This window comes from Nyctereutes procyonoides, unplaced genomic scaffold (genome assembly GCF_905146905.1).
Source record: "Nyctereutes procyonoides isolate TBG_1078 unplaced genomic scaffold, NYPRO_anot_genome, whole genome shotgun sequence".
NCBI lineage: Eukaryota > Metazoa > Chordata > Mammalia > Carnivora > Canidae > Nyctereutes > Nyctereutes procyonoides.
The window spans coordinates 47,396,207-47,413,387 of NW_026575020.1; the positions used below are offsets into that span (position 1 = coordinate 47,396,207).

Sequence of the window (17,181 nt, forward strand, 5' to 3'; positions counted from 1 at the left end):
TAACTAAATCTGTGTAGCTCTGCATAACCCAGTATTTCCCTACTTAACCATTGGCTGTGCACCATGTAATGATACGTATAAATGATTTTAGAATGTCTCCATATAAATTAAATTCTCTTGGCCCCCAAAGATTTCTGAAGTTGGCCATTCTGACTCTGTTTATGACACCAGCCTAATGCCATGACCTATGTCTCCCCTGACTTCAACTATTTTTCTCTGGGAGGGTCCTCCTCTGGCCTGTGGCTAGCTGCTTCCTTGCTCATCAGCACCCAACTGGAAGACTGTTTCTTTGACCTGGTCTCTACCAGGTCCCAATTCATGAGACCTCATTTCTAAAGGGACACTAACTTCTGTCCTGTCCACCATCCCGCATAATTATGGTCTGCCCTGGATATTCAGGGTTAATTGTGACGTGGAGATAGAAACTATTTCCTAACTATCTAACCCCCACCCCTACCCCACCTCCATGACTCCAAAGAAGAAACCCTTAGGGACCATCATTCTCTTAGTTTACCTAGTAGTTGAGATGGCCAGATTATCCTCTCATTTCCATCCAAACACGACCAATCCTAGAGTTCTGGTATGAGTGTATTTTCTCTGTACTTGCACCTTTTCCCTCATTATAGAATTCAGTGGTTTCTACTACTTGGCTAGCACTCAGTGGAAGAGGGGGTATGGGGAGCTCAAGAAGGCTTGGCAGGCATAGAGGTCATCAGTCTATGCACGCAGCACCCATCAGCGCTTTCAATTATCGGGGACCTGATGAGGCCAAGATTTCAAGTGAAATTCCTTCCAGAACCTTTAGCTGCTTTCAGGAAAATACCTTAATCTCCCTGTTGCCACTCCTGGGAAGATGGCCAGAGTTCACCCTGGGTGGTTGATGACACATCCGCAACCATGAGCAGGCTTGATTCTCTTCCCGGGTTGGACTGAACCAACCCTGAACCAACCCCATCTCTCATTGTGACTCAGTACCATTTGAGGTCCTCATGCAAGAGTCATCTCCTTCTCCCTGGTCTATTACAATTTACCTTCTCTACCTCTTGCAACAAAATAATTATAATATTGGGGAATAATGGACAGCTCATTACTACCTTTGCTCCTTGGGTAATGGCAGCCATTCTCACTAACACAAATGTGCCTCCCATTTGTCACTGCTCCTTCTGTGGATTCTTATGGAAAGGGATTTTGGTGGAGGGGTGCCTGGCTGGCTCAGTGGGTGGAGCATGGGACTCTTGACCTCGGGGTTGTGAGTTTGAGCCCCCATGTTGGGTGTAGAGATGACTTAAAAAAAATAAAATCTTTAAAAAAAGAATAAGTAAGAAAAATAAAAGACATTTTGGTGAAGTGGGATGGTCATGCCCCCCAAATATATATAGCAGCTGTATATCTAGGTCACTGCTATCAACCTACTATCACTTACATTTTCGAATTCTTACAAACGAGAAAGAACTTTTTTCCCCTTTATCACTACCAAGGCTGAACTGATGCTGCTGAGCTATGTTCATAGTCCGGTGTTGCCTTTTTTAGCTCTAGAAAAACAAAATTAGTGACTTTGGAAGGCAGCCAGTCTCTTCGGGCACCTTCCTTTGTGATTTTATAAAACTACAGAAGAACCGGCAGGTTTTAAAGAACCAGCTAGATAGTCTGTCCTCTGGAAAACTGTCATCATGTTATTCTTTGTTTACTGTGTAATTAAGATTTTTTTTTTCCTATAACCAAGCTAAAGATATTTTTTCCACTTCCTGGGCAAGCAGCATTTCCACATAATCCTAACCACACAGTCATACACAGTGATGAAAAAGCTTTTACGTTTTGATAACTGTGATAATGTTGAAGCCCTAGATGACCCTAAATAGAAGGTTTCCTGTCTGGGTTTTGTCACAAATGAGGGCAGCATGAAGTTTCAGTAATAGGCTGGACAGTCAGATATAAGACCTAGGGGATCCTAGGAATAGCTGAACATTGCTCTGGGCTAATCCTATGAGAACAGACAGCTGTCTAGAGTATTAAGAACTCCTCTGCCTCCCTGGAGGGTAGGGAGGGCAGGGTGTGGTGACCCCAGTTTAGAGTCAGGCATTGGAGAAGTTTTGCCCTGGGCAGAACTTTGGGCACAAAGAGGAAATATGGGCTTGAAATGACATCAAGAAGGGGTATTTAGGATTAAAGGGTTGGGGGGACAGAGAGGCCAACGGAAAAGCATTTAAAATAGGGGAAAAAAAATGATGAAGACAATTGAAAGCATCTGTCATAAATCCAGAGAGCAGACCCTGCAGTCAGAAAAGTGGGCTCTTCCGCCCAAGCCATCATGGGCAGAGAGCGTGAGAACTCGGCTGAGGCAGCTTCAGAGTGACCACTGCAGCCCCGAAGGGGTGCACCTGCAGCCCAAGGGACAAACCCAGACTCCCAGGCACTGGGAAGGCGGAAAGAAAAACTGTGCTATGTTTAGGATGGAAAAATCAAAGTGAACTAGCCGGGAACAATGTTGCTTCCCTGTGGAGAATTAAATACAGACCTTGGTTGACATTCAAAGCCACCACGACCTGGCTTCCAAGTGTCCAGGATCCAGCATAGCACTTGCCCATTGGGCCTGAAGACAGCATGCTCTACACTGAGGTGTGGCCCCCACCCGATATTTATACACTGAAGCCCCAACCCCCAGTGTGATGCTATTTGGATGTGGGGCCTTAGTGGGGGGACTATTAGTTTAGATGTGTCATGAGGGTGGGGCCCTCATGATGGGATTAGTGCCCTCATAAGAAAAGATCAGAGAGTTTGCTTTCTGTTCTCCTAGCTCTATGAAGACACAGCAGGAGGAGAGCTTTCTCCGGGAACCAAATCAGAGGATGTCCTCAGTCTTGGACTTTCCCACCTCCAGAGCTGTGAGAAAAAAAGATCTATCGTTTAAACCAACCCAGTGCATGGTGTTTGGTTATACAGCCCAAACTAAGACAGCGGGTGTCTGCAGGTAGGAGCTCTATTATCCCTAAGGTCCCGCTCAAATCCTACTATCTTCTCCAGGAAATCTTCCCTATTTCTTCTCTCTCCTTTCTACAACACCCTGTGTTTCAACCATAACACTTAGCACAGGTTTTCCTTGAAATATTGACAGTTATGAATTCATGTGCTCTCACCGAATCTTCCCCAACTCCGCCCTCTTCCATCCACTTCATTTCCTGAGCCAAACCTACCTGAGGCAGGAAGTACTGGAGTTGTCCCAACAGGTCATTTGATTCACCTTAGTGTTACCATGGCATTATTAACTTCAGGACCAAGTTCCCAAGTTACACAATCCCTCTTCTCCTTTTCCTTTGGCTCACTGTCACCCTGTTCTTATAACCTGAGTCTCTGAGGCCAGTTCTACCCCCACTGCTACCCTCCCTGCCTAGGGTTGCCAGGAAGAAAACAGAAGATGAGTAACCTTTCAGTACCGGTATATTCTATGCATTATTTGGGAAATACTAAAACCTACTTGCTATCAATCTGAAAATTCGAGTTTAGCAGGACATTTGGTATTTCTCCTTGCTAAAGATGCCAAACTTTATCACTCCCCTATCTCATGATCAAGTCACCTGGAAACGGTGGCTGTGTCCTGTTCTTACCTGTACACTTTCTGGAGGTCTATAGCTCTGTCCCTGAAGCTCAGGACTCCAATCCAGAGGCCAGGGCCCTTCTTGTCACATTGCAATTGCTTGTCTGACTGGATTGCCTAGTGCCACTCATTCTGCCCTCTGGTATAAATTTCTGCTGGCAGCCCCACTCCGAGCTCAGCCAGCTCAGTGGGGCAGGTCTGGTGCCAGCCTGCCCTTTGGGCTGAATGATGGCCTGTCCCATCTTGCCTCCAGAAAACCCTATGCCTTGCTGACAGCTGCCACCGGAATGTCTAGCTATTTCCCACAAGACTGTGACTCCCCAAAGGGCAGGGGTTATTATTCAATGCAACCTATTCCCATGACGTTTTATGTTGGTGCTTAATAGATGGCTGAAAACCTAAAAATGAAAGACGGTGTTTACGGATTGAATTCTGTTTGTGCCCCTCCTCGCTCCTGCAATGTCCAGATACATGCTGAAGTCCTAACCCAGTTCCTCAGAATGTGATCTGATTTGGAATTAAGGCTGTTGCAGATGGAATTATTCAGATTCAGATGAGTTCATATTGGGGTGGGGTGGGTCCTTAATCCAATAGGACAGGTATCCCTGTAAGAAGAGGAGACACAGGGATCTCTGGGTGGTTCAGCAGTTTAGTGCCTGCCTTTGGCTCAGGGCGTGATCCTGGACTCTCAGGATCGAGTCCCATATTGGGCTCCCTGCATGTCTGCCCATGTCTCTGCCTCTTTCTCTCTCTCTCTCTCTCTCTGTGTCTCTCATGAATAAATAAATAAAATCTTTAAAAAAAAAAAAAAAAAGAAGAGGAGACACAGCAGGGAGGATGCCAGATGAAGACAGGCAGAGATTATAGCCACAAGACAAGGAACACCTAGGGCCACCAGAAGCCAGGAAGAGGCAAAGTGGTCCTCCCCTACAGGCTTCGGAGGGAACAAGGCCACACCAACAACTGAATCAAGACTTCCAACCTTCCAGACCTGTGAGATAAGGCATTTTTACTATTTTGTGGTACTTTGTTCTAGCAGCCCTGAACGATAACCCCAAGATTGCATTAGGGAGGAACTGACAACAAAATAAAAACAAGAAAAATAAGGGCCCAGAGAGATCAAGGAGTATACAGGGGTCAAACAGAAGGGGGCGAGTATGAGACAATACAACCATAGCTAACTTCTTGAAGTCCTGCCCCCATGTTTTCCCAAAAAGAAAGAAAATAACATGTCCCTTTTAAAGTCCAAGCTGGGGGCACCTGGGTGGCTCAGTGGTTGAGCATCTGCCTTTGGCTCAGGTTGTGATTCCCGAGGACCTGGGATCGAGTCCTACATCAGGCTCCCCACAGGGAGTCTGCTTCTCCCTCTGCCTCTGTCTCTGCCTCTGTGTGTGTGTCTCTCACGAAAAAAAAAAAAAAGTTGGAAGTCCGAGCTGTGTCATTAGAACTAAGGGAGGCTAGATGGAAGGAAAGGCCACGACCCCTGAGAAATCCTCTGTGGCTTGCACAGAGAGGGGTACAGGAGACCAAGTTCAATGTAATGTGGAGGCTGGCCAGAAAGCCTTCCACAGGAGGGCTGCCTTAGGAGGTGCGTTCCATGGGGATGGCTTTGTCAGGAGCTGTGGTTTTCATTCTGTGGCGTTCTGTTTTCAGAACTTCAGTACTATAATACATATTCTTAAAAAATGAACACCATGTCAAATGTTTTTCAGACTTCATTCTCTGTTAATCACCCCCACATTTCATGGTACAGTCATTGGCTTGTGGGGAATAAGTGCCACCAGTTTTGGGTCAAGTCAAGGTGACCTAATTCTAAGGCTCACTGGGCAAATAACTGTCTTTGCAAACTTATAGGGACATGAATTCTCTTGTCCCTGTAACTATCGATTACATTTCAAATGAGAAGTCCATATACAAGCTTTCGGAGAAGCAGGAATTAGGGATAACATCAGATATCAATCAAATCAAATCATATCCTAGACAATTAGCGCCATCCAGTCTAATAACTGGAGCCCAGTCTGCGTTGAAGGGCATCAAGATATATTCCCATTTATTTGCCCACAGAACTTGCATTGTAATGACAGCAGCTTCCAGCATTGCACAATAAATAATAGCAATGAACATTTTTACTGAGCATTTACCATGCACCAAGGACTAGGGTAAAATTTCATGTGGATTACTTAATATAATCTTCACATCACCCTTATGAGATAGTTACTACATTTTCCCCACTTATGGATGATGAAGTAGAGGTTTAAAGGGAGGTAATTTGCACCACTGTTAATAGAAGCAGGATTCAAAAGATACCAAAGTGTTTCTCTTGGAGACTGTGCAATTGCTAGAAGCCATGGAACTGGGGAGAGCATTGCCTGCTCTGTACAGGCAGCATGCTGGAGCTGTGTACGTCGAGGGTCGGCAAACTGTAGCCTGCTGCCTACAGAAATTCCACCAGGCCAATATCTCTACCTGTTGTCTCTGGCTGCTTTTGCAGTGACAGAAGCTGGCCCACAAAAGCAGAAAATATTTACTATGTGGCCCTTTACAGAAAAAGGCTTTTTTTTTTTTTTTAAAGTAGGCCACAATGTGGGGCTCAGACTCGCAACCCTGAAATCAAGACCTGAGTTGAGATCAAGAGTCAGGATGCTTAACTGACTGAGCCAGGAGTCAGGTGCCTCCAGAAAAAAATCTTCTGATTTCCGTGTTAGATCATCGATTCCTCCTACTAATGGCTCTGTGAAGAAGGGTTTATTTAAACTTTAGAGATGAAGAAACTGGTTCGAGAACTTAAGCTGCTTACTTCCAAAATGTAAAATTTGTATTTTGCCATAGAATTGCCTTTTCTTTCCAAAGTTATGGACATTAGGGAGGAAATGCTATATGTATTCCTCTCATTTCATAAAAGACATTTTAATACACAAGATTGAGGGTTGTAATTTGTTCTCCTTAAAGGAAACTGTAAATGAAACAAATTTAATTTTATGCACAGTTTTGAACCCTCTTCCTATTTTCCTCATTTTGCAAAGGACAGGTGAGAACATGGTCACGGACCAGCACAAGTTCAAGAACTGGCAACTGGAGGTCCCTTGCTTAAGGACTTTGGGTAGTAAGTGGCAGAGCTAGAGCCAGAGGACACTGAGGCCTATTTGACTCTAAAGCCAGTGACCCTTCCACTCTATCTGTTGAGATGATCTGTCTTTGCCTTGTGCATTCCTTCTGCCATTCAAGGACTCTTTATTGAGCATCCACTATGTGCAGAGTACCAGACTCCTGCCAAGGACATGACAAATCATTTTCCTCCATTTCTGTCTCACCTCCTCTCCTTCCTGTGGCTGTTTTGATTAAGACTCAAAACTCAGCTCTCATTACAACTCAAGTAACTAGGGCAGTCCCGATGACCCAGCGGTTTGGCACCGCCTTCAGCCCAGAGTATGATCCTGGGGACCCGGGATCAAGTCCCACATCACGCTCCCTGCATGGAGCCTGCTTCTCCTTCTGCCTGCGTCTCTGCCTCCCTCTCTCTCTGTGTCTCTCATGAATAAATAAATAAAATCTTAAAAAAAAAAACCTCAAGTAACCATTTCCTTGTTATGGCAACTTGATCTGTTGGCCGTTGAGGAAAATGATCCACATGAAAATACCACAATGCAATGATACTCTGGGGTCCCATTTTTTAGTGTTAAGTGTTGACTCTAGAGGCCCTTAGGATAGGAAGAAATTAAATGATTGTCATCAAGTCACCAAGACAGTCCAATCCAGAGCTCAGAGGAAAATAATTTGAATGAAGGTCGTGTGGCTGGCTCAGTCAATACAGCATGCAACTCTGTATCCCAGGATTGTGAGTTCAAGCCCCACTTTGGGTGTAGAGATTACTTAAATTAAAAAAAAAAAAAAAAAAAATATATATATATATATATATATATGTATGTATATATATGTTTTAATCTGAATGAATGTCTTTCTAGTTACAAGGTTTCCCAATAAGTGATCAGGTCACAGCCTGTACGTATAAGCCCTGCCTTCCATCAGTAGCTGCTATCGTCACTTTAATATCACATTTCTAGAAACTGTTCTATTACAGTGAACTATCACAAGTAGAGCAGTCAAGCTATTTAAAAATACAAGCAAAAGTTAATTATGTAAAGTGACTATCAAGGCATTTTAAATTAACATTCATATTCTTGAACAAATGAGAACATGCCAGTTAGTGCATTATATATAACTATATAATAGCCTACATTTAAATATTTCTGATTCTGAATTATTCCTCTATTTTTTTATTACATGGATAAGATGAGAAGTACATGGGAAGTTCCAATTACTGCACTGATCTTAAGTTGAATATTTAAAAATGATTAAATGAAACTTACTGTGTATTCTGGTCCCAGATGTTCATTTGGACAAGAGAGAAAAGAAAAAAGAGACAAAATGATGATTTAGACCATGCTTATATGCAATATAAAAACCACAGAACTGACAAAGACTGGTGAATCGTATTAAAAATATGCTAACAAAACATTTCAAAAACTGAACTTTCATCAATATCTCCATATTTGCTCTTGAAAATCTTTCAGATGATACTCCTGTGGTTGGCCAGATAAGGACTGTAAGACAAGATTCAATTAGCCTATATGTTTGTGGCTAATTAAAAACCAAAGAGTCGGCATTATAAAAGCAGAATTAAAGACTAATAATTCCAGTGGAGTATTTCATTAACCACAAAGGAAATCTTTTAAGTGGAAAAGCAGCTTTCAAAACCAATAAGAAGAGTTTGTTATGATAATATTCAAGTGGGAGCTTGAATTTTCATGTTTGAGGGCAAAAACCAAACCATCCAGATTTGAGGGCCCAAGTTTCTACATCAGTCTCAGCACAGAGTTTGTCATCATTCCACCACAAGTGAGAGGGAATGTGATTTTAAAATTATATTATCCAACTGCAAAGGAAGCAGTTTGGGGCAGAGCGACCCAATAGAAACTTTTACATAGGGGATCCCTGGGTGGCTCAGCGGTTTAGCGCCTGCCTTTGGCCCAAGGCGCGATCCTGTAGTCCCAGGATCGAGTCCCGCATTGGGCTCCCGGCATGGAGCCTGCTTCTCCCTCCTCCTGTGTCTCTGCCTCTCCCTCTCCCTCTCTCTCTCTCTATGTCCATCATAAATAAATAAATAAATCTTAAAAAAAAAACTTTTACATAAATTATAGTCAAGGTTTGGGGGTGGGGTGGGGCTCTTAGGAGGAGGGGCTGTAAAATAAATCAAAATAAACCACATCCCAAAATTACTTGGGGACTACTGAAGAAACGGGAAGAATAAGGATAACAAAAACTCTAGATGTATCAGTAAAAGGAGTTTCACCTTCCTTCTCCATAAAGCTATTTATCACAATCACTTTAAAAAGGAAGATGGAATGGTTTATCTTAATTTCCTACCAGCCACCAACACCCAGAACCCCCACCCCCCTACCCCCACTGCTAGGAAGAAGACTGACCTAAAAGGATGAAGGCTCCAGGTAAGGGGGCAAATACTACAGGGCTCTCCCAAGTCCCTGCTTGGATAACAAACCCTAAATCAGTGAAATCTGACCACCACTATGTCCTATCCCTACATGTGACATACCGGCTATAAAAAGGACTTACCTGTAATCGTGTACGGATAATAGTTCCAAGCCTTTTCTGTAACATAAAAGATTTTGGGAACAACAGCTCTAGCCCAGCTAGGCAGTTTGCTAAGAGGGAAGAGAGAGAGAGAGAGAAAAAGACCATTAGAAAAAGCCTGCCCAGAGCCTCACATGCTCCCCATACCTTTCTGGATAAACTGCTGGAGAAAGCAGAGGCGCCCTTCGCTCTCCAGGCCATCCCTTCCCCATCCCTCTGGTCTTTGCCAGAGTTCACCATTCTCTGTGCATATTTCATATGCTCTTAAAATGTGGGAGGGCAGGTGCCTGGTGTGTGTGTGTGTGGGGGGTGCTGGGGGGCTCATGGGGTTGTTAACCTCTCCTCTTTGATTTGATTTACAAGGACATGAGATTTCAGCACCTGGCAAGTGCCCCGTTGGGAGGGTTTGGCCAGCCTGGCCTTGGTCTCTTAAGAGTCATATGGCAGAAGGGGTAGGATGGGACGTTCAAACCCAAATACGGAGGGCGGTAGGTGCTGGGGCAAATGTTAGAGCCAGGCCTCAGCTTAACAATCCGTGAGAGTGAGAGGTTTTAAAAATGAGCTAAAGCAACAGACAGTAGCAACAGAAGAGATGTGAACAGTAGAGATGTGAAGATGTGTTGTAGAGATGTGAAGAATAACAAAATAGAGCCGCTTGATGACTGTGGTCGGTGGACTTGGATGCCCCACCAAAGATCTAACCCTCACCCTAATCCTAACCCCCAGCACCTGCAAATCTAACCTTATTTGAAGGCAGGACTTGTGTAGATGTAATTAAGGACCTCTAGGTGGAATCCTCTTGGATTTAGGGTAAGGCCCTCACTCCAGGGACTGGTGTCCTCATGAGAGAGGAAGATCTGGAGACAGGTACCCACAGGGCGGGGGATGCCAGTGAAGACAGAGGCAGAGACTGTAGTGACGCAGCCAACAAGCCAAGGAGCGCCAAGGATTGCCACCGACACCAGACGCTGCAAGGGGCTGGGAGGGAGGCGTGGGACAGCTTCGTGCCGGGAGCCCCCCCACCAAGAGCCAACACTGCCTACACCTTGATTTCAGACTCTGGCCTCCAGAACGGAGAGAGGACGAATCTGTGTGGTTTTAAGCCACCCAGCTGGGGGGATTTGTTGGGACAGCCACTGGAAAATAATGCAGTGGCAGAGCCATTCCCTGGAGCAAGAACCCGGGCAGCCATTCGCAGAAAACAAATTCTTAAAACAAAGGAAACCCAGGGGCACAGGTCTCAAGACCCTTGGTAAACCGAAGATTAATGAAGTTTTGTTTTATTTTGTTTTGTTTTCCTTCGGAGGCACACACTACAGCATAGTGCAGGCCCAGAGAATTCTTTAACTGTGACATTTACATAAATAGGATCATATTTTCCTTAAATATGTCTGCATGACTTTATCATTCCCCTCACCCCCACCCCAGCGCTATGCCTCGTGGGGAGGGGAGTGTTGTGTCTTTCCAGAGACTTCTATTATGGTTCTTTGCTCTTTCTGGTGCCCAGTGCGACATCAGCCCCTCCACGGGGCACACCACGGGGCAGTTGCGAGTTCCAAGCCCATGCAAAGCAGGAACCGGCGACATCAAGCTACTGAGACCCCAAATCCCCAACCCCTCTTAGGACGTGGAACTTAAATGACAACCGGGGCCAGAAAGATACCGTGCATCTTTTACGTCTTCTCAGATTGTTTCTCTTATTTCTGACAGTGTCCAGGACCTGCTTTTAAAAAAGACAAATCTGGGATCCCTGGGTGGCGCAGCGGTTTAGCGCCTGCCTTTGGCCCAGGGCGTGATCCTGGAGACCCGGGATCGAATCCCACGTCGGGCTCCCGGTGCATGGAGCCTGCTTCTCCCTCTGCCTGTGTCTCTGCCTCTCTCTATATATATATCATAAATAAATAAAAATTAAAAAAAAAATCTTTAAAAAAGACAAATCTGTATTTTCGAGGGCTGGCCGGACCTAACCCAAAGCTCTGGGCCCTTTATCAGGGTTAAGTGAAAGGGGGACTCACAGCTCCCCCGAAGCCGAAGCCGGCTGAGTGTCAAATGAGGCCAAGGCCCTCTCTCCCCTGCAGGCTGGGCTGGGGCCTCCGGGTTGGGGCGGTTTTATGCAGGTTTTATAATCCGCAGCACAATTCTCGAAGCTCTAATGCAGAACGTTACCCTCTTAGGAAATCATCTCGGCGGGATCTGCTCATTTACTTTACGTTCATACCGCTCGAAAGGAAGGGGCTGCCTCCTGACAGGGGTTTTTATAGCTTTTACCTTTGATTTATTCCTTCTGTCGCTGGAGGTGGGGAGCAACCAGGGTTGACGTCTAGAGTGGGAACATCGCATGGGGCTTGCTTGAGGGAACAGGCCCAGCGCATGTCCCCCCGGGGTTCCCTCCTCTTTGCCCCCAGGCCCAGAGACGTATGCCAATGCCTGCCAGCGGGTGGGGCAGGAAGACGGGCCTTCTACACAAGCACAGGCAAGTGGTTTCCTTGTGCTTTTAAAGGACTGTAACCAGAATTATGGAATCTCCCCCCAAAGAAACCTCAGCATTGTTTAGCTTAGACAAAGGGCACATGTCTCCCTCCAGGCAGCAGGGCCCATCCTCCCCTGTCCCCCTGGGGGAAGGACTGCCCACCTCCCCACGACACCCCTCCCAGATGCATTAGGCTCCTCAAGCACAGCGCCCTCCCTCCATAAATCACTCCCTTTATCACTTAAAAAGCCTCCCAGCAGAACCACATTCCTAAGCAACGACCATTTTTCTGGAAGGAGGATGAAAAACAGTGGCAATTTGCCATTCATGTCGAGACTTTTTTTTCCTATTTGCACACGGTCAGGACCCCAGCCTCTAGAATCTTCATTCTACGTGTCTCATCCACCAACTCCCGCAGGATATACTGTGCTAGAGTCAATTACCTTCTCCAAAGAGGCACCCTAAAAAAACACATTTAGCCAAGATGGCTGATAGCATTTTATGTGACTCTTCTGATGAGTCCGGGAAGGAGACCCTCCTGGCATAAGCCATCTTCCAGGCCAGGCTCAGGAGGCATCAGCGACGAGTTCCATGACATGATGGTCAAATATTTTAAGCCCCATTAACAGATCTTCTCTCAGCCCCGACTCTCCCCAGAGCACATCATTATTCAAATCGTTTTTGTCTGAGGAAGTAAAATTTATTTTTCCCTGTGGCAATGATTTATCAGGGCTGCAGAGGAAAATGGAATTAAATTAGTCCCTGCCGCTGCTGTCACTTTCATGATGTACACTGTCACACAGCCTACGATTCTAAGGAGAAGTCTGTCACTCAAACTCACTACCCGGTGTCAAAAAGAGTCTCTTCTAGAATAGCGGCACGGTCTGAATCATGTCCGCTTGGTCCACTGGCCGGGACCAGACCTTCCTATGGCCCCTGTCACCATGGCTCAGACTTCAGAAACACTGAGGGAAAAGAGGACACAACTCTGAAGACTTGAGGCGCCTGGGCGGCTCAGGTGATTGGGCATCTGCCCTGGGCTCAGGTCATGATCTCAGGGTGCTGGGATCAAGTCCCATGTTGGGCTCCCAGTTCAGTGAGGAGTCTGCTTCTCCTTCTACCTCTCCCTGCTGCTCTTGCTTTCTCACTCTCTCTCTCTCTCAAATAAATAGAATCTTAAAAACAAAATGAAACAAAAAACTCTGAACCTTTACAGAATTGGAAATTCTGATGTGGAAGGATACCATTTCCCAAACACCTTTGTCAATAGCCCCTGAAGACAGACTTTTCAAAAACATTTGGTTTTTCACTTAAAAATTTTTAGTAGGGTATAGAACACATCGATGACACAGCGGGTGACCAGCTCATCCCAGTCTACATGAGACTGTCCTGCTTTTAGCACTGAAAGTCCTCCATGCTAAAATTCCTCAGGCCAGGGGCAGCCCGGGTGACTCAGCGGTTTAGTGCCTCCTTCAGCCCAGGGCCTGATCCTGAAGACCTAGGATCGAGTCCCACGTCAGGTTCCCTGCATGGAGCCTGCTTCTTCCAATGCCTGTGTCTTTGCCTCGCTCTCTCTCTCTCTCTCTCTCTCTCTCTCTCTCATGAATAAATAAATAAAAATAAAAAAAAAAATAAAATTCCTCAGGCCAGGGCAAACTAGTATGGTGGTCAACCCAGAGCAGTGGTTCTCAATGGGGCAGAGGGGGAATTTTGCATACACCCCCAGGGGTGGGGGGACATTTGGCCAAGTCTGGAAACATTTTTGTTTGTCACAACTGGGAGGTAGGGGGGACAGGGGCAGGCATCTAGTGGGTAGAGGCCAGGGATGTTGTTCCAATATCCTACAAGGCTCAGGGAAACCCCACAGCAAAGAATTATCTGGTTCCAAATATTAACAGTGCCAAGATTGGGAAACCCGGCCCTGGACCTAAGTGGATACAGTCACTGAAACCTCCTCATGTATTCCCTGGGTCTCCCTAAATTACAACTGACCTGGATAAGGAGGCCCCATTATGCAGGCATAATCTGATCTCAGGTTAAGAGTGTTTATTTACTTCATAAAGAGCTTCCAGAATGGAAACCTAAACAGTCCCTCCATTAGAAGCTTCTGGCGCTTTACAAGCCAGATTATCACCAGATTCACCCCGATATCTAATCTCTCTTTGCAATTTATGCTCATTTGGGAATATTCTTTGACCCCAGGAGGCACTGAACATCATTAGGCCAAATGTGGTCTAAATGGAGTCTAATTTCATTTTCCCAACAGGGATCAGAATTATGATGGTCTTCAGAAGAATCTTTTTTGAGCTGTTTTATCCACCAACTCATTCAGGATACGCAGCACTATAATCAATCACCTTTTGGACTTAAAACATTCCCAGCAGAAAGACAGCCCCTCTGAGTTCCCTGCACTCGGGCTTTTCTCCTCCGCGGGGCCCCTGAAACCTGCTGCTGCCTGTGCTGAGAATTATGCTCAAATAACCTCAGCCCACATCCGTGACTTTTAAAAAGGACTAAGCTACCTTTTATAACCTCATTTTCCACTGGTCCAGGAGGGATATTCTGACCTTTTGTTTCAAACTTGGCATTTGACAATTATCTGATAATAATCAATTGTATCTATCCGGTTCTGCAGACAGCAACCTCTGAGGTCTTTCCATTTCTTCTCCAGCTGCTGTGATTTATTCACTTACTCGTCCTAATGGTTGTTCTGGCTGGTCTTTTAGTTCAGCTCTTAATGTAATTCTTGACATGGCAGCAAAGAGATGAGCAGAATTTCCAGACTAGAGGCATCACTTGTGAGAAACAAGGCTGTTGGGGGCTTCGCCCGCGGGGAGTTTCTTGAACTTAAGACACCACCACCACACTCTCTACTTAGAAGGGCACTTTGCAATGGGATTCCGGGAAAAGAGGCCCGCCTTGTGTCGCTTCTTGGAAGGCTCTGCTTGGACAGCTTTATGGTAACATGGCTAGCATGCTGGGAAGCATCCAGGGGAGCCGGCCATGTGTGCCAACAGCACTGGTCGGGACAGAGGCAGAACCCAGGTGGCACATGCTTGACTGGATGCTCTGGTTCTTTGAGATCCAGCCAGGCCTAGGGCGCCTGGGTGGCTCAGTCGGTAAAGCATCTGCCTCCGGCTCAGGTCATGATCCTGGGGTCCTGGGATGGAGCCACGCATGGGCTCCCTGTTCCAAGGCAAGCCTGCTTCTCCTTCTCCTGCTCTCCCTGCTTGTGTGTGTGCTCTCTCTCTTTCCCTAATAAATAAATAAATCTTTAAATAAATAAAAAAGATCCAGCCAGGCCTATGTTCTGTTCCTGGGAATTCCCATGGGAGAAGGTGAAGGAGGGAGGGACCCTGGCAGCATGAAAATCTCTGGCATGTTCTTAAGGACTGAGATGGGAGCAGAACAGAATAGCATAGAGTGATTGTAAGGTATGTTGGGAAGAAGTCCCTTACAGGCTCTACTTCCCCAGTATAAGAAATACTAAAAATTAATCAATCTCATTTATTTAATATAATCAATATTCACATATCAAATACACATCCACATAGAACATGTAAGACTAAATATTCTTTTTTTTTTTTTTTTAAGAGAAAGAGCGCACAGTAGTGGGGAGAGAGGAGGCCAAGGGAGGAAGGGGGAGAGGGAGAGAGAGAAAGAGAATCCTAAGCAAGCAGCAAACTCCCTGCCCAGTGAAGAGCCTGACACAGGGCTCGATCTCACATCTCTGAGAGATCGTGACCTGAGCTGAAATTAAAAGTTGACACTTAACTGACTGAGCCACCCAGGTGCCCCTGTAAAACGAAATATTCTAAAATATTTGATATTCTTATAAATTATGGCTATTGTGCACTGTCACTCCCAACTAGGAGGTAAGTTCCCCAGGATAGGGATCTCTGTTCTGTTCATCACTGCAGGCCCGACACCTAGAACAGTGCCTGGCACACAGCAGGCAACAATAACCATTTCCTGAATGAAAAACAGTTGGCTCTGGATATTCAATAATGACCATAAGATTCATTCAAAATAGCAAGGGAATAAGCTCTCGGGTCAGAATCGTTGACAATTTCTCTACGACCTGTTGCCTGGGCAGTGGGCTCTCCTGGTGCCATATAAGCTCTGGGCACTGAGCTCTTACTTTGGGCAAGATCTAAGAAATGAGATTGACTTGCTTGGCAGATCTGGAAGGCCTCGGAGAGGAGAAAGAGGAAACATGAGAGAAAGGCCCAAGCCCTGGCAATGGAGCTGGACCAATGAGCTGGTAGGTAGAGTGACCAGCTGGTGGCTTTGTTTGTCCAGTCAAACCCGGTTTGTAGCTTAAAGAAGCGGTACCCTCTCCTACCCAGAAACACAGAGGCCAGGAGAGGTTGCCCTGGAAGGCAAGAGCCATGTAACAGGAGAAATGTCTTCTTCATGCAAATCAATTCAGGCATTAGGCGGAATCACCATTATAAGCTGGCAACCCTCCCTGACTGGCAGCTGCCAGCACAGCCTAATTAATCCAGCAGCCGTGGTGGGGAAGAACATGACACTTCATGACTGAAAAACAAGCCTAAAAATAGGCTCCATCTTTCCTCCAGTGCCCCTCCACCCTCACCCCTGCTTCCCTCCCCTCATGGGCTTCATGGGGAGGCATCAGAGAGATGCTGCAGATGAAGAGAAAATGCAAGGGGACCAAAGAAAAGCCCCATCCTCACATGATTCTGGGCGATGGGTTTTATTTAGAATTGCTATTCCAGAGACTGATTAGTATCTTGCCTCCTTTCCCTGGATGCCAGTTGAAACCAGGATTTTTGAAGACCAGCCAAGAAATACCACTTATTTGGTTAACTGAACTGGATCGAAGGCCCAAGGACAACGACCAAATGTACTAAAGTATTAGAACTAGTGTAACGTTCCAAGCATATTAGGCAGCTGCCAAAATGTACTGTGCACCCAAAACTGTAGAGAGAGCCAGATCATGGAGCACCCCCACAGTCCCTGGGAGATGACAGGCCAGCAAGAAACGAATGGATTTTTTTTTATTTTAAAGATTTTATTTATTTATTCACAAGAGACAGAGAGAGAGGGGTAGAGACATAGGGAGAGGGAGAAGCAGGCTCCCTCTAGGGAGCCCGACGTGGGACTTGATCCCGGGACCCTGGGATCATGCCGAGACGAAGGCAGATGCTTAACCATTGGAATGGCCTTTTAAAAAGGCATTATACCCAATTTAAAAATGGGAAAAGGGTAAGCAACATGTCTCCAAAGAAGACGTAGGAATGGGCAGTGAGCTCAAGAAGGGATGCTCAACGATCATTAGTCATGAGGGAAATGCCAATCGAAAGTGAGATTGCTTCACATCTAAGAGGATGGCTAGAATCAAAGAGACAGACAATACAAAGTGTCAGTGATTATGTGGAGAAATTGGAATCCTCACACATTGCTGGAGGGAATGCAAAATGCAGCCGCTTTGGAAAGCAGTCTG

General features: G+C 45.7%; 1 protein-coding gene across 1 annotated transcript in view; it reads right to left on the bottom strand.

Moving 5' to 3' along the window:
* PITPNC1 (phosphatidylinositol transfer protein cytoplasmic 1) overlaps window positions 1–17,181 on the bottom strand; it is a 252,816-nt gene that overhangs the window by 99,236 nt on the left and 136,399 nt on the right. Inside the window, exons 3-4 of the mRNA XM_055326076.1 lie at window positions 9,224–9,312; window positions 7,960–7,967 (exon numbers count right to left, since the gene is read on the bottom strand). Coding sequence (XP_055182051.1) covers window positions 7,960–7,967; window positions 9,224–9,312 — 97 coding nt within the window. The remainder of the gene's footprint in view (window positions 1–7,959; window positions 7,968–9,223; window positions 9,313–17,181) is intronic.